Source organism: Bombina bombina, chromosome 2, assembly GCF_027579735.1.
Source record: "Bombina bombina isolate aBomBom1 chromosome 2, aBomBom1.pri, whole genome shotgun sequence".
In the NCBI taxonomy this organism is placed as follows: Eukaryota; Metazoa; Chordata; class Amphibia; order Anura; family Bombinatoridae; genus Bombina; species Bombina bombina.
In genome coordinates, this window is record NC_069500.1 from 520346304 (window position 1) to 520369501 (window position 23198).

The following is a 23198-nucleotide window of genomic DNA, read 5'->3' on the forward strand; positions in this document are numbered from 1 at the left end:
CACTATAATTGGGCGGCCTTGGCCAAATATGTGATGGACTGGCTCCTGGACAAGGGGCACTTCACCAACCATAAGCTAGAGTCGGAAATCATTAAACCGTGGTCCTTAAAAATGCTTCCACACATGACACGCACACAACTAGATGCGATAGCTGGGGGTGCAACTCTTCTCCTCCATCCTGTAAAAGTGTGGTGGAAGATTTGCGGGGCCCTCGGAGTCTCGCATAGACATACCATATACCTCCCACTGCGAGGCAATCCAGATTTTCAGGCAGGGTTTACCACGAAACCTTTCATGCAATGGGAGGAGTGGGGGGGGGGTAACGACTGTTAGACAAGTACTGTCAGAGAATCAACAAACAGTCAGACCATTCAGAGACTTGCAAACAGACTTCAATATACCAAACAAGCACCACTTTGCTTTCCTCCAGATGAGACACTATGTACAGGATCTTCTGAAAACTGGAAACATGCCAGATGCCAAAAGTGACATCTACAAATTACTGACACTGACAAAAGGAGGAATGACCTCTATCTCCCATACTTACATGGCATTACAAACCAACCCCAACACGGTAGCTGGAACACAACTTCACAACATTTGGAACAAATTGACTGGACAGACATCAATAGACAAACAGATTGAACACAGTTTCACAAAGGTGAGAAAGGCGTCGTTGTCCAGTGACATACGCGAGCCGCACACAAAGCTACTACACAACACATACATAACACCTAAAATGCTCCACAAATGGAACCCCGAGAATACAGGTTTATGCCCAAGATGCTCATACCTCAACCCAAACATCATACATATGATATGGCAATGCCCGAGATTAACGAAATTCTGGGGGATGACACGAAGATGGATAGAGAGTATTACCGGAGAAAGAATTGACCTGACAATAGAAATGGTGTTCTTTTTACACTCACAATCAGAGACACAGCGGCACACACAGTTTATCCACAACGCAATACTACTAGCCAGAAAACTAATTTTCAAACAATGGATGGCACCCACACCGCCACACCTAACACACCTCAGACAAGCACTACAACAACAAATGATATATGAACAAATGGACACGCAGGGAGATATTACACTGAGGACTAAGCATTTTCTGACCAAATGGGAGCCTCTTATCTGTAGCCTAGATTTACCACATCAGAAACAGATTATCTACCCACTTAGAAATTCAGAACACGTGTTAGAAGCCCAACTACATGGAAAATGGAATATCTTCCATTAACAATCCATGAGAGTGCTGGACAGACTGAGATGGGAGGTGGAGAAAAGACCCTGGGGGGGGCGCCTCTGGGAGGGGCTGAGGAGTACAGACTCCAAAGGATAAGGTGAAAGGAAGGGATAGAATAGAAGTAAGTAATGTTAATATAAACTGTTACCTGAATATTAGAAGACTCTTTTCAACAGTAAAAGCCTAAGTTGACTATACGAAGAAGCCAGCTTGAAACCACAAACTTTTCCGGACTTGCTAGCAAGCCCACAGAGCAATCTAGAACTACCCACATTAACGAAGAAGTATGAGCAAGAAAAACTAATAGAAAGTATCTTAATGTTTAACAAGTTGTTCAAGTGAAGGACGTACATAGATTTAGACTAAGAATAGATGATAGATAGAAAATAGAAGCTTAATGGAGTCAAGTGGAAGTAAGATTATAAAAAATGTAAAAGACCCAGTGCAGTTGTGGTGATAATATTCTTTACTGTACTTTGTAAAGTTTACTCATATTTACAATGTTTGTAACTGTGACTTGTGCTGGAAATAAATAAAGTATATATAAAAAAAAAAAAATAGGGATAGAGGGGTCTCTATCCAGCAAAATGTTATTTGATTTAGCTTGTGTCAATATTATATTGAGTTCTTTGGTAAATTTAACTGTTGGGTCATAGGAAAGTTTCTTATAAGTGTTGGATTCACTAAGACGTCTAACCGCTTCTTTAACATAATCTGGCTTATCTTGAATCACTACTTCGCTGCCCTTATCAGCTGATCTAATAACTATCGTCTAGATTACAAGTTTTTGTCGGTAATGATGTGCGGTGCTAACGAGCCTTTTTTTCTCACCGCTCACTTAAGACAACGCTGGTATTACGAGTTTTCTGCAAGCCGGCGTTAGCCTCAGAAAAGTGAGCGTTGAGCAAAATTTAGCTCCACATCTCACTGTAATACCAGCGTTGCTTACGGTAGCGGTGAGCTGGCTAAACGTGCTCGTGCACGATTTCCCCATAGGAAACAATGGGGCTGAGCTGGCTGAAAAAAAACCTAACACCTGCAAAAAAGCAGCGTTCAGCTCCTAACGCAGCCCCATTGTTTCCTATGGGGAAATACTTTTTATGTCTACACCTAACACCCTAACATGAACCCCGAGTCTAAACACCCCTAATCTTACACTTATTAACCCCTAATCTGCCATCCCCGACATCGTCGCCACCTGCATAATATTAGTAAACCCTAATCTGCCGCTCCGGACACCGCCGCCACCTACATTATACTAATGAACCCCTAATCTACTGCCCCAAACATCGCCGAACCCTACATTATATTTATTAACCCCTAATCTGCCGCCACCAATATAATAAATGTATTAACCCCTAAACCTAAGTCTAACCCTAACCCCCCCCCTAACTTAAATATACTTTAAATACATCTAAATAAATTATTCCTATTTAACACTAAATACTTACCTGTAAAATAAACCCTAAGATAGCTACAATATAACTAATAATTACATTGTAGCTATCTCAGGATTTATTTTTATTTTACAGGCAAGTTTGTATTTATTTTAACTAGGTACAATTGTTATTAACTATTTAATAACGACCTAGCTAAAATAAATATAAATTTACCTGTAAAATAAATCCTAACCTAAGTTACAATTACACCTAACACTACACTATCATTAAATTAATTACATAAAATACCTACAATTAATTACAATTAAATTAAATAAACTAAATTACGAAAAACAACAAACACTAAATTACAGAAAATAAAAAAGAAATTACAGATATTTTAAACTAATTACACCTAATCTAATCCACCTAACAAAATAAAAAAGCACCCCCAAAATAAAAAGCCCTACCCTATACTAAATTACAAATAGCCCTTAAAAGGGCCTTTTGCGGGGCATTGCCCCAAAGTAATCAGCTCTTTTACCTGTAAAAAAAAAAATACAATACCCCCCCAACATTAAAACCCACCACCCACACACCCAACCCTACTCTAAAATCCACCCAATCCCCCTTAATAAAACCTAACACTAACCCCCTGAAGATCACCCTACCTTGAGACGTTTTCACCCAGCCGGGCACAAGTGGACCTCCAGAGGGGCAGAAGTCTTCATCCGATCCGGCCAGAAGCGGACATCCAGAGGGGCAGAAGTCTTCATCCAGGCGGCATCTATCTTCTTCCATCCGGAGCGGAGCGGGTCCATCTTGAAGACATCCGACGCGGAGCATCCTCTTCCATCCGACGGCGACTGAAGAATGAAGGTTCCTTTAAGTGACGTCATCCAAGATGGCGTCCCTTCAATTCCGATTGGCTGATAGAATTCAATTTTGTTCACTTTTTTAAGAAGTCCTGAGAGTGCATTTGTTTGGAGTATATATATATATATATATATATATATACACATACATATATATATATATATATATATATATATATATATATATATTTATATTTATTTATTATAGGTAAAGTCAGCTATTGGTTAATCCTAGGATTACCTGGGTAAAATGGACATTACCCAAGTGACTGAGGGTAAAGCCCAATGTAAGATTATAAGATCATTGAGTCACCACGTTAAACATATATACGATGCACTGTAATTCCCCCCAATCTTTACTATCTTTTTCTGCCTTTGCCGGGGGGGGGGGGGGGTAAAGGGGGATGAAGCTCCCAATTGTAAACCTATTTCCCCAAGGTTCACTTGGGGTGGATGCCAGAGGATCATTGGGCACCTTCCTTCAACCCCCCAGGCGGAGGGAAAAAAAATAAATTAGTGTAGATGGGAGAATTACAGTACATTGGGCATTACCCACAGCCGCTCGGGTAATGTCCATTTTACCCGGGTAATATAATTTTTATGCGTATCAGCTAGGGATGAACAAATGTGTTTATATTCAAATTTGAATGTAAGAACAAATGTTATTGTAGAAATTATAATAATATAAACTAGTCACAGGGAGGGGGCGCTAATGAAAGAACAAACAAACTAGATATATAAAATGTAGAATAAATCCTATTATATAAATACCATAGTGGGATATATATAATATATACAAAATTACAATGGAATGATATGAATATATTATCACTTTTAACAATATGATAAATGTAAAGATCAAAAAGTCCTCTTTAAAGTCAAAGGAACAGGTAGTGGCTGCCTCCTCCTCACCGACTGGTCCGGGTTAACTATGAAGAATAGAGAAGAACAGAGGGGTGCCTCATGTGTAGTCTACACATGAGGCGCCCCTCTGTTCTTCTCTATTCTATTGCAGAAATTAGATTTACCTAATCGAATGTTGATAAGAACAAATATTCTTAAAAATTCTATAATTGGATGCTATTTACAGTATTTGAATGTCACTTTTGAATATTTTTTTTTTAAATAATTTTTATTGAAGTCATAAACAAATACAACATATAGGGTATGCCCCAAAACATATACAGAACAATGTAAACATAGTATAATGAGCAATGTAATGTATTCAAATATCTCCAGCATAATTATAAAGTGTGGGCTGTTTCATAGGAAGACTTCAGTTTTGTCATAGAGTATCATAAATATAAAATATAGACTAGAGATTATAAGAAAAAGATTCAGATAACTATTCAGGAACGATTTGGGGCTAGGGGGGGGTAGCTCTATGGTTTTATAGGGGAGGGGGTTGCAGCGGGCGAGAGCCGCTCAAAAGAGAGTTGGAAGGGTGGGAGGGCGGAGCCAGCCAGTATATCGAATAAATAAATATAACGAGAACTCAGAGCTTTAGAATATACTGCGAGATAGAATTGTCCTCTACTTACACCGTGTGTAAATCTAAGCTAGGGTAGGTACAGGAATAAGAGTAGCTTCCTAAGAAGGATATAAACCGGGGGAAGTTACGACGTATATTAAAAATATAGATAAATATAGACAGATATCTCCAACCATGTATAATGTTAGGTACTACAAACAAGTCTCAGACCAGGATCACCAAATAAACTGTGATGCTGAGCCGTGCTTTCCCAGTTAACACGGCCCAGCAGCGTCTATAATAATAAAAGGTGAAATTATATATTCTAAGGTTGGACGTGGGATGGAGGGGACATCCACTGAAGAAATAGAGTCTGTCTGGGATGAGAGGAGAAATTTTAGCGATGCTGGATGGGGGAGAGACTCAAATAAATGAGCTAGTTTAAATCAGAAGGGTTACTACCTACATGAGCTATAATCTGCTGTAAAGCTTACTACTAAGAGTACTAGATTAACTAATGCCCATTGCAGGTGCAACTCCCAGAAATAGGGAGGTGTAGGAAATATGTAGGGGAGTTATTAGCCGGATGCCAGTCCCTCTGGGATGTTATTTCAACTAGCATTGAGCTATAGTAGTGGGAATCTTAGGAATATAGATGGAGTTACAACTGAATCAAATTTTCGATGAGTATTCTGGTACTAGGAGCTAAGAGAAAAAATGCAGCTAGTAATGTGGTAGAAGAAATGATGGATTTTAACCAGTATGATAGGTATAGCGAGGAAATAATATAATATCCTAAAGATGGTATTACATAGATCAGCCCATAATATAAACAGCAAATATATAGTTATCCACATAGTAATTGAGAAGTGTAATACTTTACCTAGCATAGATATATCAGTAAAATGTAACCATATGTACACACTAAGGTAAATTGAGAAATTTGGGACATAGCATCCTAGCTTACAACCTATGAACCCTGTCAGCATAGCTAGAGAATAAATGGAGCCTAGTAGTATTAGAAGTACTTCAACACATTAGTGTGTTATATGGACTCAGGTTAGTACCCGCTAAGACAGCTGAATATTTGGTAAGTGAAAGCATGTAAAACATTAGTAATAAAGACATTTTCATAATGTGACGTATCTCATACTTTCACAATTAAGAGGATACAGTCAGTGATACATATGAAATAAACTAGTGTAGGGTAAAGGGGAATCACAGGTGTTCCAACTCTCATAGCTAACATACTAGAGTGCTCCAAAACTAAATAACTATTAATTCACAGATTGTCCCAAAACAGGCCTGTAGGCAGTTATCGCCTAACCATAAGATATATAGCATTAGTTAAGGCATGTGACTTCTAGTAATGCTCTAAGATAGCTATGAATTAGATATAACCGTACCACATATAAGATATAAGCAAATGTACTTAACAACCTAAACATTAATAATAAACATACGAAAAGTTTGTATGTGTTAGCTGTGAAACTCTAAACTAAAAAGCTAGTAAGTGTTAAAGATGTCACACATAAGCTGAGACCTAATGTTGCTTAAAATATCTCCTTAGAGAAGTATTGTTACCATAAGTGGGAGTGATTAAAATTATGTAGCTTCCATAATTAAATTTTCAGAAGCTTCTGCTTGCATATGCAACCAAGGCCTTAACCATTATTAGAGACCCTCTTAAATAATCTACACCCAACACTTTAACTAGGATCTAGCAGTAGAGAGTAAAATTGTCAAGACCCCCGTTTATATTATAAGAGCAAGCTTTATACCCTCAATGTATTCAAAGATCAGGCACAAATATACTTATAGGTTGTGTAAAACTTTAGAAATAACCTGTGTAGCATTCCAGTCCCCCAGATAATTATGAGAATACATATGCCGGTAGTATAAACCTGGTAATCCAAAGGGATCGTGAATAATACTATGGGACTATTGGAACCTTATTAAATATAAAATGTATATGAAAGCTTAGAGAACGTCAATAATAACATCAAACATGATATCATGAACTGAAAAAAGAAGATAGAGCAATTGTCCAAGTTCGTATTGTATAATATCAGATATAGTAGCTATAAGCCTTCCTGCAAACCTCTATATCCGATGTGTAAGTGCAACCAGAGTGTCAACCTATGACCACCCTTAGTAGCTGGAAGTCACTGTAGAAAGGGCTTATCTGTCTTTCTCTGTACCAAAGTGTCTAGTGCAGCCCATGGAGCATAGTGCAGCAACGGAAGCCACAGGAGAGCCCAATCACCCCTCTCCTCTGTAGTCGTTCCGAACTAAGTAGACAAAGAAAGAGAGACCCGCCTGCAGCCCATGCCGCACACACTCCACATGAGTACCACAAACAGTCCACACCTCTCGTGAACAGGACGGCTTCGGGAGCTATTTTTGCAATGCCCGGCAGTAGATCTTGCAGTCTTGGGTCCGCAATGGTTCCCATATGCTGTGCGACGATCCGGAAGTCTGGAGCACTTCCCAACACTGGTAACACCGTCTGAGGCACATGTGGCATCCAAGCAAGCGGCTCCATGTCACATGTATCGCGGAGGGGGCTGCAGTGCGCTGCTGCCATGTTCAAAAAGGACCCCAGGGTCATGAACCACCAGATTCCCAGAGGACGTAGGAAACAAGGGCCTGTCAGGGCTCAGGTTAGTGAGACAGGGAATCGAGCGTATAGAACTGACAATCTGAGTCTCTGTATTTTTGTATGTCAAAACTTTGAGCAGACGTTCCACTGCTAGTACGGGTTGACTCTCACTAAGCCTAACAGGTTCTGGGTGCGGTGGGCTCTCCTCCTCCGGCTCAATGCGGTCTGAAGCTGGGCTGTTTTGACCCGATTTGCCTCTATCTCCCTCACTATTGAGTGTTGACGCCTCTCCGCTAGTCCAAGCGGGGCAGACACCATCCGTATTACTGCATACTGTAAGGAGGTCCTCAAAATAGGTGTCCATCTTAGACTCCAAGTTTTTCAGCAAGGACTGTAGTATGGCGTAAGATCTCTCCATATTTAAGGCCATGCGTCTTAGCGGCTATGATCCCAGATCTTGCCGTGATGGCTGAAGCAATTGGGTCTGCATAGAAAACAAGATGCTCCGGGGGAAGTCCAGAAGTTATTAAAATGATTTTTAAAGGTTGTTAAGCCATTAATAGATAGCAGTTAGTCTCTTCACTGTACTATTGATCGGAGCTTCGTTTTTTAGCGACCATCCATGTTGGAAGCTGGCTCCGCCCCCACCCACTTTTGAATTTTAATGTTCATAACTAGCTCGAATGTCCACATTCAAATTTTCTTATGTAACATTATATTTAACAAGTGCTATTCAGAAGTTCAATAGTTCATGTGGTAGGGAATTTAATAAATTGATACATGATATATATATATATATATATATATATATATATATATATACACACACACACACAGTATATATATATATATATATATATATCAATTTGAATGTTTCTATTTTGAATATATCATAATTTAAATATTTAAAGAAAAACATTAAAAAAACTATTGCAAATATATAAATTCAATTTTTTTTTAAAAATTGCATAATTGGAATCAAATTATTAGAAAAACTCTAATCAAATATAACATTTAAAGAGAAAATTAAAAAAATACTATTACAAATATATAAATTCAAGTTTTTTGGAAATCAAATATTGCATAATTGGAATCAAATTATTATAAATTTTTTAATCAAATATTACATTTAAAGAAAGCATTAGAAATACTATTACATTAAACAAATGTTAGAATGTTATACAAACATTCAAAATTACAAACGAACCAACAAATGTGTTGAAATTTGTTTCATTTTTAGAATGTTGCAAAGCATTAGCCCATCCCTAGTATCATCATTCAGCTCCTTTTGGAGCCGGATTTATTTATGTAATTTTAAACAACTTTCTAATTTACTTTTATCATCAAATTTGCTTTGTTCCCTTGTTATTCTTAGTTGAAAGCTAAACCTGGGTAGGCTCATATGTTAATTTCTAAGCCCTTGAAGGCTGCCTCTTATCTGAATGCATTTGACAGTTTTTCACAGCTACAGGGTGTTAGCTTATGTGTTTTATATAGATAACATTGTGCTCACGCACGTGAAGCTATTTAAGAGTCAGCACTAATTGCTTAAAATGCAAGTCTGTCAAATGATCTGAGATAAGGAGGCAGTAAGCAGAAGCATAGATACAAGGTAATTGATACAGTAGGTTTTCCGGTGGGAGGAGCATGGACACGGGCACGAAAACTTGAGTGCCGCAACGCTGTGCTAAAGAATGCTGAACAGGGATCTCTCTGAAACACCAGAAATCCAAGTACCCTATATACTCCCCAGGCAAGAGAAAGATCGCCTGGACAACCCACTCTACTTCTACATTCAGCAGGCAGCACAACCCACTAAGAGGGAAAAGAGACGCAGCAGTCTGCTACACTCCATCAGGTTTGGAGCACAATATTGATTAGACCAGAAAGAAAGCTGCGTTCACAGATTACCTCAGACTGGGGCCAGATCTCAATAAGTAGCCGCATCGTCCCCTGGCCAGGACGCTTCACCCGTCTCAAGCTAAGTATAGCTTATGCTTTGCTGGATCTTTGTTTGGCCGCCAAGCCAAATTAATTAAGCTGATTGTATTTGTTAGCTGGCTGAAGAATAGTGGCTCTCTAGTCATGATATAAGAAAATAAATTACCTATATGAGACCATCTACCTAAGTGCCAAGCAATGTTTAAAACCAAATAAGGAGAAATTATTTTAATATCTATCTGGCTAAAGAGTGGGGTTGTTGAAACCACTGATTTAGTGCACAAAGTATATGGATTGTACATAGAATAACATTATCTATATGTGTGCTTGCCTAAATTTCAAAATGTTTGGCAGTCAGTTATACCTTCCACATAAGTGCCAGTAAGACGGTATTGGACTTTCTTAGGGTTCACATATTGAATACTTTATGGTTCACAGACAGGCTGAATTGAATTAACGGATGAAAAATAGTGGCCCTTGTCTATGAAAAAAATGCAACATATTTGTAAGGCTAAGTTATCCGGAAAAAATAGACAGACTGATTAAAACATACAAGTGCTGGGGCGGAGCCTAGCCGGTCAGGGAGATGGCTGCATAATCCAGTAGCTCCTAAGTCCTACTTCAAAACCGCACCGCATAAACCTGGGGGATTGCCACAAAAACCGCAACATAGGTGCATGAAAGGCTAGTGAACAAACCGGGCATCATTTTGAGCACACACCGCAAAAAATTTCCAAACTGGAAGTGCAGCCCTGCACCCAACTTGCTACAGCTCCTCTGCCACTACGCACTAGAAATAATCCACAGTGCCGTTTTCCACACAGGGGCAGAGCCTGGAGCTGGCCCTTAGCTGCCACCTTCCTCAGCTGATTTTACAAAAGGAGATCCACCACACAGGGCACTGTCTTTGAACTCCCCAGCCTGAACCTTCTCTAAGATACAGGAAACAGGATTCTCTACACAGGGGACACTGGAAGAACACAGAGGTGAGCTGGCGCCATTTGGATTGTTTATATTAAATCAGGTGATTTGGGATTATGCTTTGGATGATATAATGCCGAGCTTGTTATTTACACCTCGCCCTAGATTGATGGCAGTTATTTGAATTGATGTGCACCATTATCTGTTTGCACAATTATAAGCTGATTGCTTGCTATTGCTGATTATATGTACAGTATAGATAACTGTGTAAGGCTTTGTCCTGTTATTCATATATAGTCCTTAGCGACTTTAATATTTTTAAATTGTGATTTGTACCAGATTCAGTCTCTACAAGTACATATTTGTTATTTTAAGAGCGGACTAGATATTTTTTCCCTAACCATATAGGTGGTTACTTTACTTTATCTACTTTTTTATCTAGCTATTGAATCCTTAGCAATAGCAATAAGGAATAGTGTTGAAGGCATTACAATTATGGACAAGGAAGTATTAATTTATCTTTATGCGGACAATCTCTTATTATTTATGAATAAAGTATATATATATATATATATATATATATATATATATATAACCACGATGTATAGTATATGCACTCCCACTAACAAACTCCAACTTGCCAGGGTGCTGTAATAAGGAATGCAAGTTTTTTAAAGAATAAAGCACTCGCTGGACTGTAGACATCAGTGACAGATCCAAACTTTATTGTACACAATAAAGTTTGGATCTGTCACTGATGTCTACAGTCCAGCGAGTGCTATATTCTTTAAAAACATATATATATATATATATATATATATATATATATATATATATATATATATATATATATATATATATATCGGACCAGCAACAGTCCGTGCTCAGTCCCTTTGGAGCTTTGGAGTGCGCTCTATTTTTTTTATTTTTTTCTATTTATATACAGTATATATATATATATATATATATATAGACAGAAGATGCACTCACAGGACTTTCCCAAAGAAACACAATACACAATAATGGATCATTTTCAATACACATACCTCATTGGTACATCATGGTTGCTTGTTGGACAGTCTACTCCAATTTTGTAGTCTACCATGGCTGGACATATGTGGACACATAAAGAATGTATAAGCCCACAATTTGCACCTAGATGTTCCCCATTCCATACATTGTTGCAGGTTGACCTTGAATATATGTATGCCATCATGTATCTATAGGTATGGTATATAAATGTATTCTGCCACGCTGACCTGAGATTGATGGATACCCCTTTGTTATATACCTAAACATATGCCACCAGTGGTATCCAAACATTCATACCCCTGGACCAGATGCTGTTAAAAATGTGGCAATCTTACAATCTGATGCTTTTAAGCATGCCACTTATGATTTTTCATATATGGTTACCCACATGACTCCCTATGTATCTATCATTAATATGCCACAGCGTTATTAGTTCTGGCTCCGCAACAATTCCCATAAGTTATTTTCATCCATTAGTGATAAGCCTGTATAACTAATGGTTGTTTTTAGTTTAATGTTTCCTTATTTTATTATACACATACTACATTGATATGTCCCCCTTCTATTCTTATGTTGTTGTTCACACTTTATCACAGCGTTGTTTACTGCTACCATGACAACCGTCTCTATGACGACCTGTGCACACACTTATATATGATTGGCTTGATCGTTACACTGTATGACAAGCTCATACACACTTATATTATCTAAATTTGCTTCACGAAATATATTTGTGGATTTACTTAGGCTCAAGTATGTTACTCTGTTTTGCAATATTTATGTATATTGAGTGAATATTATCGCCGAAAACCGGAAGTGACGTATCACAACTTCCGGTTTCGGCTTTCACAGTGGAACGCAATATGCGTTCCACACTCGAAATTTTGGTGCATTTTGGAGGGCACTAGGTTTGTGTTTGTTTGTGATCATACACACTATAAAAGGTTTGATTTATGTCTTGTTTGCATGCTGATGAAGGGGTTCTGAACCCCGAAAATGTTCCAACATTAAATTGTGTTTCTTTGGGAAAGTCCTGTGAGTGCATCTTCTGTCTACATATGCACCATTATCCTTGCACCCAGGCTATTGACCATTTGGAGGGCTGAGCTGGAAGTCGTTCTGTATATATATATATATATATATATATATATATTCCCATTGTACTTAAACGGATCAAAAACTTCAGATCCTTTTCTTGATATAAAATAATTCTGAATTATTATGGCTTACTAGTAAACACTATAATATTGCACCCCTTCCGAGAAGTTCAAAATAATTTTAAATATCTAGACATTAAAATATCCCTCTCACCAAAGCTCTGGTATGAGATAAATTACAGAGGTAAATTAAATCAGATATGAATGATTATATTTTCCTACAATATTTTTATCTAATGAAAACTATCCCGTTTCCTCTATATTACTCTGATATACAAATGATAAATAAAAATCTAAATACATTTCTTTGGCAAGGTAAGATGTTAATGCTAAGTTTGGAAAAATTGCAAATGCCCAAAAAAAAAAAAAGGTGGGCTGAATTTACCAAACCTTATGATTTATAATAAAATAGCTCTAGCAAAATTTGTAATCGATTGGCTAATCACAGGTGATTATTATGTGGACGTGGAACTCGAACAAAAAAGAGTTTATCCTTTCACATTATCAGCATTAGCACACATTCAAGTAAGAAACTTACCTCTATTATGTAAAAAGATGCCTGTTTTTAGAGAATCTATTAAAGCTTGGCAAGATATTTGCTTAAAGTGTCAGTAAACTTTAAAAATAATGTTATATAATTCTGCACACAAAATTATATAACATTATATTAGCCAAACATTTCTAAAACCTAATATTCCCTATTAATTATAAAAAAAAAGCGCTGTTTCACAGACCCGCTCTCTGCTGAGCGGGTCTGTTATATTTACTCAGCGCATCGGGTCAGCTGTATAGTCACAGCCCGGCCCGACCGCGCCATAAGACTAAGTGCAGCTTGCTCCTGTCACAAGAATTAATAAAGCATCCTTAGCAACATATTACCAGGAATCACAATTTAAATTAATTCAGATGGCTTATTTAACTTCAGATAGAATGGTTAAAATAACCAAAACAGGAAAAGCTCTTTGTATAAAATGTGGAAATAGAAAGGCAAATATTTTACATTGTTTCTGGTATTGCCATAAAATTAGAAGATTTTGGCATAAATGATCTAACTGGTTAAGCAATGTAGTCCAAATTAAGGTTATACTTGAAGTACAAGATGTTATCTTTCTCTTGGATGGATTTAGATATAAAGGAGCACTATATTTTAAAACCTATCCATTTTGTTGGGCATGGAAATTATATTAAAACTATGGAAGTCTTGAAAAGCCCCAATGCTAGAGAAATTAAAGTCAGAGGTACACAATCTTCTAATACTAGAACAAATAGATACTTTATCTCTTACAGAAAGTCGCTTAAAAGCATTTATACAGAAATGGGAAAAATGTACAGTATATTAGTTCAGGAAATAAGCCTCCAGAAACTAGTTCTATCTTCCTTTCAAAATACTATTTTATTGATGGAATATATGCTCCGAGGTCAATGGACGTTTTTGGATGAGCGCAGGAGGGAGGGTAGAGGGAACAGGATATAGAGGGAACCTTCCTTTTTTTTTTCCCTTTCCTTTCTCTCTTTTTCTTCTTTTTCCTTTGGTTATTCACCAAACCATTTAGCTGCTGAATCTAAGCAGCACGGTTTAAAACAGATTTAGTTAATATTACTATAAAATGTGAGGAGCAAGAATAATTTGTATTGTCTATATATTTAGAATTATACAAAACTGACAATCATTGATTTCTGTATGTAGTTGTATTCTCTGTTTTATTGGTCCTGGTTTACATACAATGTCTACTGTACTTGTAATAATCCTACCTCACAAAAATAAAAAAGCTGCAACAACTAATCAATGCTGCTTCACTCCGATGAACTCCTGCACATGGTATTGTGTTTTATGGTTATGCCCTTAGCCTAGAGGACATCTACAGACGTTTACTTTTCACTTTTTCAAGACAGTATGTGCAACCCAGAAATAATTGGAGTCATCATTTGGATTGTTTATATTAAATCAGGTGATTTGGCATTATGCTTTGGATGATATAATGCCGAGCTTGTTATTTACACCTAGCCCTAGATTGATGGCAGTTATTTGAATTGATGTGCACCATTATCTGTTTGCACAATTATAAGCTGATTGCTTGCTATTGCTGATTATATGTACAGTATAGATAACTGTGTAAGGCTTTGTCCTGTTATTCATATATAGTCCTTAGCGACTTTAATATTTTTAAATTGTGATTTGTACCAGATTCAGCCTCTACAAGTACATATTTGTTATTTTAAGAGCGGACTAAATATTTTTTTTCCCTAACCATATAGGTGGTTATATACCATTGCATAAAGAATTTACAGATATTTTTATGTTAAAATGAAGTCCAGGCTTACTTTATTGAGAGGCCCCTTGTCAAGTAGGAAAACACTTTACTTTTGTGAAGAGCTAACAAACATAAGTATCCCACCTTGGAAAAATTGACAAAATCCTACTTTATGCATCTCAGGCACCTCAACACCATCTGAGCACTTATCTGCTGCAGGCAATATAGCTTGCAAAAAAAAAGCCAGCCATAGCCAGGACATGTTGACAGTATCCCCTGCACAGATCACACTATATCAGCAGTCCCAGTACAGCCCAGTATCCCCTGTTTAGATCACACTAACTGGCCATATAATGAGTCACAGTATCCCCTGCACAGATCACACTATATCAGCATGTGCCCAGTACAACCCAGTATCCACTGCACAGATCACTGACTATATGACCCTATAATGAGTACCAGTATCTTCAGCTGCAGCTCACACTCCCCAGCACAGCCCAGCTCCAGTGCTCTGTCTCAGCTGTGATATATTCCCCACCCCTCATACATTAACTCCTGTCACTCCTCCTGCATCTGATCTGCTAAGGAAGTTTACAGTCTCTGACCTACATGAAACGTTACATACAAACTAGTTCAACTCTTTCTGGCACTTGGTTGTGCTGGTGTTACTGGGGATACTGGGCTGAGGGGCCATGTGAAAAAAGATGAGAAAACAATCTCTTGATAGTTCTGTTAGTAGTAATTAAAAAGTCAGTGCCTTACAAAGGGTTTAGAGTATATATAATTTCATATGTAAATGATTAAACTACAAATGTAAAATCCTTAGTTACAATGGCTAAACTTATTTAGAAGTTAAAAAACAAAAAAAACAATGAATTTGTATTTATGCCGGATATTCTAACTGGCATGTTTCAGTAAACATGTAAAGTTTATTCTTCTATCGAAAAATAGGAAAATCTACTTGTATAAATTAAACTGCCACCTTCTCATAATGTGACCTGTTTAAGTTCATTTGTTTTCACTCCCACACATTGTACAGTTTTGTGCAATGTTGATGCCTTTTTTCATAATACAGTTACAAACATTTAATGTTGATGTAACATGAACGCTGTTACGTTTACGTTTATGTTGCTAATCAGGACATTAGAAAAGTATTGTGGAATCAGTGCCATGTGGTTAAAAGTATCAGTTCCCCCTTTATTTGTCTGTAAAATTGTGTCTCTTATTGTATTGTTTCTCCTTTGTACTTTTATCCTTGTAACCATGGGCCGCGCTGCGGAATCTGTTGGCGCTTTATAAATAAAGAATAATAATAACAGAAAGTGTTCCAAGACTGGGGAGAGAAGTGACAAGGAGGTGTGAATCTTTAAAGTTAATAAACTTATGTTGTGTTAAACTGAGGGTACCAAAGTGACATTGGGACACTTCATGTAATGCTATGAGCAGGGAGGGATCTCTTCACTGGGTGTACAGGCATAGTTGCTCAGTCACATTAGATTGCAAGGTCTTTCAGCAAATTCTTTTTAGCTTTATGCATTCTCAGTATTTTTAACCCCTTAATGACAGAAGACGTACAGGGTACGTCCTAAAAAAATAGACAGTTAACGCCTGAGGATGTACCCTGTACGTCCTGGATCTGGGAATGCGGTGGAAGTGATCCTGATCGCTTCCAGCCGCTTTCTGGTTATTGCAGTGATGCCTCTATATCGAGGCATCCTGCAAAAACATCCGTTGGCCATCCGATGCAGAGAGAGCCACTCTGTGGCCCTCTCTGCACCGGACATCGATGGCCCGTATCGTTGGTCGGTGGTAGCTGGTCTGGGAGGCGGGTGGCGGCCATCGATGGGTCCAGTGATGTGGAGGGGGGCGGGATTGTGGGCGGGGTTAGCCGGGGGCAAGAACGGACGGACGCACGAGTGTGCACGAGTTGGTGGAGGGGGGGGGGGGGGGGCGCGTGTACGGGGAGGGAGCGGGTGGGAACCGCTACACTACAGAAAATGTATAAAGTATAAAATTGATCAGTGGGGGCAATGTTAAAAAAATAAATTAAAAAACTATAAATCAGGGGGTGTTGGGTTTGTCATTGGGGGGAAGCTACACTACAGAAAAAAAAATAACGGGGAAAAAAATAATAAAACACATTTTTTCTGCAAACTGAGTACTGGCGGACAGCTGCCATTTACCAAGATGGCCCACAAAAAGGCAGAGGGGAGGGTTAGAGAGCTGTTTGGGGGGGGGGGGGGTCAGGGAGGTTGGGGGCTAAGGGGGGATCCTACACAGCAGCATATAAAAATATGCTAAAAAAAATAATTAAAAAAAATCAGATACCTTTTCTTTTAGTACTGACAGATTTTCTGCCAGTACTTAAGATGGCGGGGACAATTGTGGGGTGGGGGAGGGAAGGGAGCTGTTTGGGAGGGATCAGAGGGTGTGATGTGTCAGGTGGGAGGCTGATCTCTACACTAAAGCTAAAATTAACCCTGCAAGTTCCCTACAAGCTACCTAATTAACCCCTTAACTGCTAGCCATAATACACGTGTGATGCGCAGCGGCATTTGGCAGCCTTCTAAATTACCAAAAAGCAACGCCAAAGCCATATATGTCTGTTATTTCTGAACAAGGGAGATCCCTGATAAGCATTTACAACCATTTGTGCCTAATTGCACAAGCTGTTTGTAAATAATTTCAGTGAGAAACCTAAAGTTTGTGAAAAAGTGAAAAAAAAAATATTTGTTCGCTTTTGGCGGTTAAATGGTGGCATGAAATATACCAAAATGGGCCTAGATCAATACTTTGGGATGTCTACTACACTACACTAAAGCTAAAATTAACCCTGCAAACTCCGTACAAGCTACCTAATTAACCCCTTCACTGCTGGGCATAATACACGTGTGGTGTGCAGCGGCCTTCTAATTACCAAAAAGCCAAAGCCATATATGTCTGCTATTTCTGAAGAAAGGAGATCCCAGAGAAGCATTTACAACCATTTGTGATATAATTGCACAAGCTGTTTGTAAATAATTTCAGTGAGAAACCTAAAATTGTGAAAAATGTAAAGTTTTTTTTTAATTTGATCGCATTTGGCGGTGAAATGGTGGCATGAAATATACCAAAATGGGCCTAGATTAATACTTAGGGTTGTTTACTACACTACAGCTAAAATTAACCCTAGAAGCTCCCTATATGCTCCCTAATTAACCCCTTTACTGCTGGGCATAATACACGTGTGATGCGCAGTGTCATTTAGTGGCCTTCTAATTACCAAAAAGCAAAGCCAAAGCCATATATGGCTGCTATTTCTGAACAAAGGGGATCGCAGATAAGCATTTAAAACCATTTATGCCATAATTGCACAAGTTGTTTATAAATAATTTCAGTGAGATACCTAACGTTTGTGAAAAAATTTGTGAAAAAGTGAACTATTTTTAAGGATGTTAACACCTGTACTTTATATGGAGATGTTTAAGTGGTGTAAACCCTTTGAAATGTTTACCTGTGGGTCTGTTACTTATACATAATTATATATTCTTGTAACGCATTACCTCATTACTAATTAATAAATAATTAGGGTATTATACTTCACTCAAACAATGCTCATTTGCATTATGTAAATTATTGAATATATATATATATATATATAAAATATTGTAAATATATATTAAAGTCAGACTGATAATTTATTTATTTATACAATGCCACAAAATGTGACTTTTGTTTGAATTATCCATTTTGAGTCTGCATAATCTGCACAAGAGTGAGATAAGGGCCTGTAACCTTTTAATTGGTTCTTTATAGATATTTTTCACCACAATAGGTGGAGCTAAATTATGCTAATTATGTGGGTTTGGCAAAGTGGGCAGAACTTTAGGGCAGGGGGTGTGGTAAACATTTTCATGCAGGTAATTGATAGCTGCAAAGTGTCCCTGGATTTTATTTTTTTTTCCAAATGTTGGCAACTATGATATAGTGACTCACAGATACTGTCATCTAACCTGTTTTAATTATTATACTCTGCTATTGTCTACCCAAGTGTTTGCAGAAATGTGTTGGACGTCTATAAATGTGTTCTGAATTCCATGGAATTGCACTACAGTCAGTCAAAAGTAAATTAATGTTGGGGCCAAAAGTATAAATCTACCTGACTTCTGTAAAGATCTGCTAAATAAGTTACTGTGACGCCTACTGCTGTTAGCAAATGTATTATTGTTCTTCGTTCCCAAAAATGATTAGTAATAGTTTGATGATAGTTTATAATATACTAACAGCTGCCCTGACATCTTTTTATGGGTGTTCTGCCCACTTTTATTTCAGAGCAATATCCTTGTAATATGGTGTCCGTCCTGTAGATAGTATATTCTAAACTACAGCTATGTCCATGCTACATCAAAACGACACTCAATGTTTATTTATGACAGAATACGGTTTCTTCCGTCGTGGCTTCCCTCTATATATCTACAAAACATAAACGACTAACATGACAGAGTCAAATAGTCACTAAAATTACAGCTAAATTGCACAGGTAGTGTTCACTGGACACGGACAGGTCATACAAAAATGGCGGCCTCACTCTTTCCGGCTTCTTCACTTACCGAATTATCGGTGTCCATCTCGCAGAGCACAGGCCCAACAGGATGTGACGATCACTAAGTGCGCCGGGAGACGGAAAGTGTAGTTATGATGTAGTGTAGATGAGTTAGTGAGTGAGCGAGCTGTAACTTTCTAATCAGGAATTACATTTAGAATGTGTCCTATTGTTTGTTAATAGTATTTTAGCTCATGCGTGTAAACTTTACCTTGAAGTCCATATAACGTTGGAGTGTGTGATTGTGGTGGTGACTATGAGGCTCCACTTTTGGAGGAACTAATTAGAATAATACGTTATCATCCCATAGAATGCAATCATGTTTGGAGACGTCATTTTTTATAATACGAATTTCAGAAAGAATAAACGGAGCCGGCGGTGTTGCATATTTCTCATTTCCAAGCTAACCTTGTAAAATGTAGTCATTGAAGAGACGTAGTGCAAAAATGCCATGCTGCAAATTGTTAAAGCATGTTATTTAGTCCTGCAAGTCTTTCCTGCTATGTGGTCACATTCATAAAGGGACATGAACCCAACATTTCCTATTCTGGTAGAGAAATAGATGGATTTTAGTGTCATACTAGTGCAAAAATAAAATACTCTAATATGTTTGCCTAAAACTGGATTTCCTCCCTGGGGGGAGATGTCGTCAAAGTAGTCTCAGCCAGTCCTTAGTGGAATATATGCATAGCCTCCAGTTATAGACAGGCAATACTGCTATAATAAACTGTCCTACACAATCTTCAAACAAATGGCTGTGTACATGCTTGTACACAACACATTTGTTTTATTATTATTTTAATAAGTGGGGACTGACACTGACCTGAGTGTGCATGTGACTTTACTTTAATTAAAGGTCCGTGGCATTGTCTCATGAAAATGTCACAAATTGTTGGTGTATTGTTAATAAACCATTTTCTATGTTAGGATGTTTTATGAAATTATATGAATGGAAATTAAAAGTGTATCTCTCATTCAGTCAGTATATCATGCAGTCTTTTGTTATCAATAATCAAATTTACACTACAGTCACACTAGTGTCAAATTCGGGTTGAATGTTTTGATATATTTTATGAATAACAATTAACTTTCTGAAACAAAACAAGAGTACTGCACTCAGAAATTGTTTTTATAAACTAACCAAAAATCAGAGGCGGTGCCAGCTAGGAAAGATAATAGACACAACTCTGCAGAGCTCCCAAATATAACATAATTCAGGAGTTAAAAAAAACAGCTATTAAGGAAGCAGGCAGGTTATAAAAATGTAACTGGACTATTAGCAGATCCAAGATAAGCTAGATCTCTCTTTATTACGATTCTCCTACCACCTTCCTAACGCTAGATTGATTCCTGAAGGGAGGGTAGGTCAAAGACGCCGAACAGCAAAGGCTACAGCTCTAACCCGACCTCCATCTGCCCCAAGGATCCTACAGGTCTATGAATAACTGCTTGCAGAAGGAGCAACATATGCGGATGAAACCATGATAGCGCAGGAGCCATAACCTACTTGGAAGGTATAGGAACAAACAGCACGAAAACCTCCATTACTGTCAGTGACGTCACAAGCTCTGAGGAAGACAGAGGCCTACTCCGGCATGCAAGATAGCTTTGAGAGCCGCTACACAGATGGAACTCATCACTTTACTTTTAGAAGACTTGTCTACCCGTCTGGACCAGTATCATGCAGCCTGCATAGATGCGCTACACAACAGAGCCAACCCATCATTGGATACTTTCCCTGCGGTGGCTTCATTCGATCACAACTTTGATGCTTTGCTGCCCGGGGGGGGGGGGGCTGCAGTGGGACCCTGATATCGTCCCCCAGCGGCAGGCATCTTACACCCTCAGAGCACACAACGGAGGGAGTCCGAACCCGGCAAAGCTCACACAGAGGAGATTGAGGTAGCCACTGAGATCTCTCACCCTGACAGCTTGATGGGGACGCTAATGAACACTGAAACTGCTCAAGTGTTTGGGGACACACAGCTGCCGGAGCAACTACACAGACCACTCAGTCTGGTTACTCTGTCCTATGGTAATCACCCCTCTATAACGCAGATGGAAGGAGATCTTAGCCCCAGATTGCTCTGGTCATCTACAGAGCTACCTTTTTCTATATGGGCTCTGAAGGAAGCTTGCCCCCAGCTCTCTCTGCGGTTAACTACACCCATAGTTAGATCTGGTGTGGGGTAACTTGATACTGCCATTAAAGTAGTGTCTGTTCCATTCTGTGACACCGACTTGCCGACAACAGATCTCCCGGATGATGATCTCACAATTTGAAATAATGAGACTACCTTCCTTCAGAACGTTGTAGAATTTGTTTTATCCTTTTGAGACTGTGGTACAACAAGCTTAATTTAGTTAGTACAGACTTTTACTGCAGATATGTCCCCTCTTATTATTACAGTTACTCCCTAATTGGTATATTTTATATGTTGCTTTTATACTATTACTTACAGTATTACTCCTAGTACACTGGTTGAGGGCTTATTTTCTAGCTGACCTTAGTATGCTTTCCTAGTTTCATATATCATAGGCTGCTAATCTTATAGCTGAGGAATACTAAACTCTTACAGAAGTCCCTATAACCCCCTATTGGTCATTCATGGTCTGTGAGTACCCCACTATATAGCAAGTGAAAACAGATACATAAAGTAACAACAGTGCATTTATTGTCTTCTATCTTAATTTACAAAGCCATTGGTGCCCTTTATCAGTACAGAAGTTGGAAAGCAATTTACTCAATAGCTGTGCATGTCTTCCTCTATAGAGGGATTGTTATTATCATATCATCACATCACGCTTGGGATATATATCTACTTCTCTAAATCACCCTACAGCGGCTAAATAATGAGTATTCAGAAGGCTCCTGACTATTAATGCTCTCCACGAAAATGTTATAGATTAAGTATTATGCAGTCCTCTATGCTCCTCTTGTCATTGATTTTGTTTTTTACTGGGGGAGACTAATGTGATTGATGCAGATATCCTTAGTTATTCTTTGGTGGCATGGGTTATACAGTTGCCCCCCTTTCATATAAGGGCAGGAAACATGTCCATTTCATTTGACTACCTAAGAGTAATGCTATCTACACAAACCCGCACCAGATATACAGCCTAGTGGTACGTTTCCATGTCTTCTTCCACATCCATTAATAAGTTAAATATCTAAATATATTGTATTCTACTATGAAACCACTATTGTACAGATCCCTCCTGTTTTTCTCACAAACCAATCATATTATTAGACATGAGCTTCATCCCCAAATGTGCAAAGTTCATTCTTACTTATTCTGTTTATACATTATAAGCATTCCTATTTTTCATCTAAAAGGCAATTACAACCCAAGCTTTCCTGTCAGCGGCCGAGACAGGCAGCATATCTATGCCATTTTAGATTTTTGATCTCTGTCCTGTGATTGCCTTAACACTGCCCTTGCTTCATCTTATGGCATTTTAAGGGAGGTTTAATAACCTAATAGAATGAATATGTGTTCTCTGGGCTATCTATAGTGTTCTCATGCCTAAATGACTTTCATATGCAAATAATGCTATATGCTATTGCTATACATATGCTGCATAAGCTACTATAATTTTCAATTGCCATGATGTTAACTACATATTTCCTGTCTATATCTAGGGCTGATATATACTATACTATGTTTAGTATGCCATATTACTCCCACCCTCTATATTCCATAATTGTTATGATTCTGCCACATCTCCTA

At 38.1% G+C, this 23198-nt stretch overlaps 1 protein-coding gene across 1 annotated transcript in view; it reads right to left on the reverse strand.

Annotated features, from left to right (window-relative positions):
• The window catches only part of LOC128649175 (uncharacterized), a 39112-nt gene extending 19597 nt beyond the window's left edge, over positions 1-19515 (reverse strand). The window contains exon 1 of the mRNA XM_053702288.1: positions 19475-19515. Coding sequence (XP_053558263.1) covers positions 19475-19492 — 18 coding nt within the window. The 5' untranslated portion in view covers positions 19493-19515. The remainder of the gene's footprint in view (positions 1-19474) is intronic.
• Positions 19516-23198: the final 3683 nt, after the last annotated feature.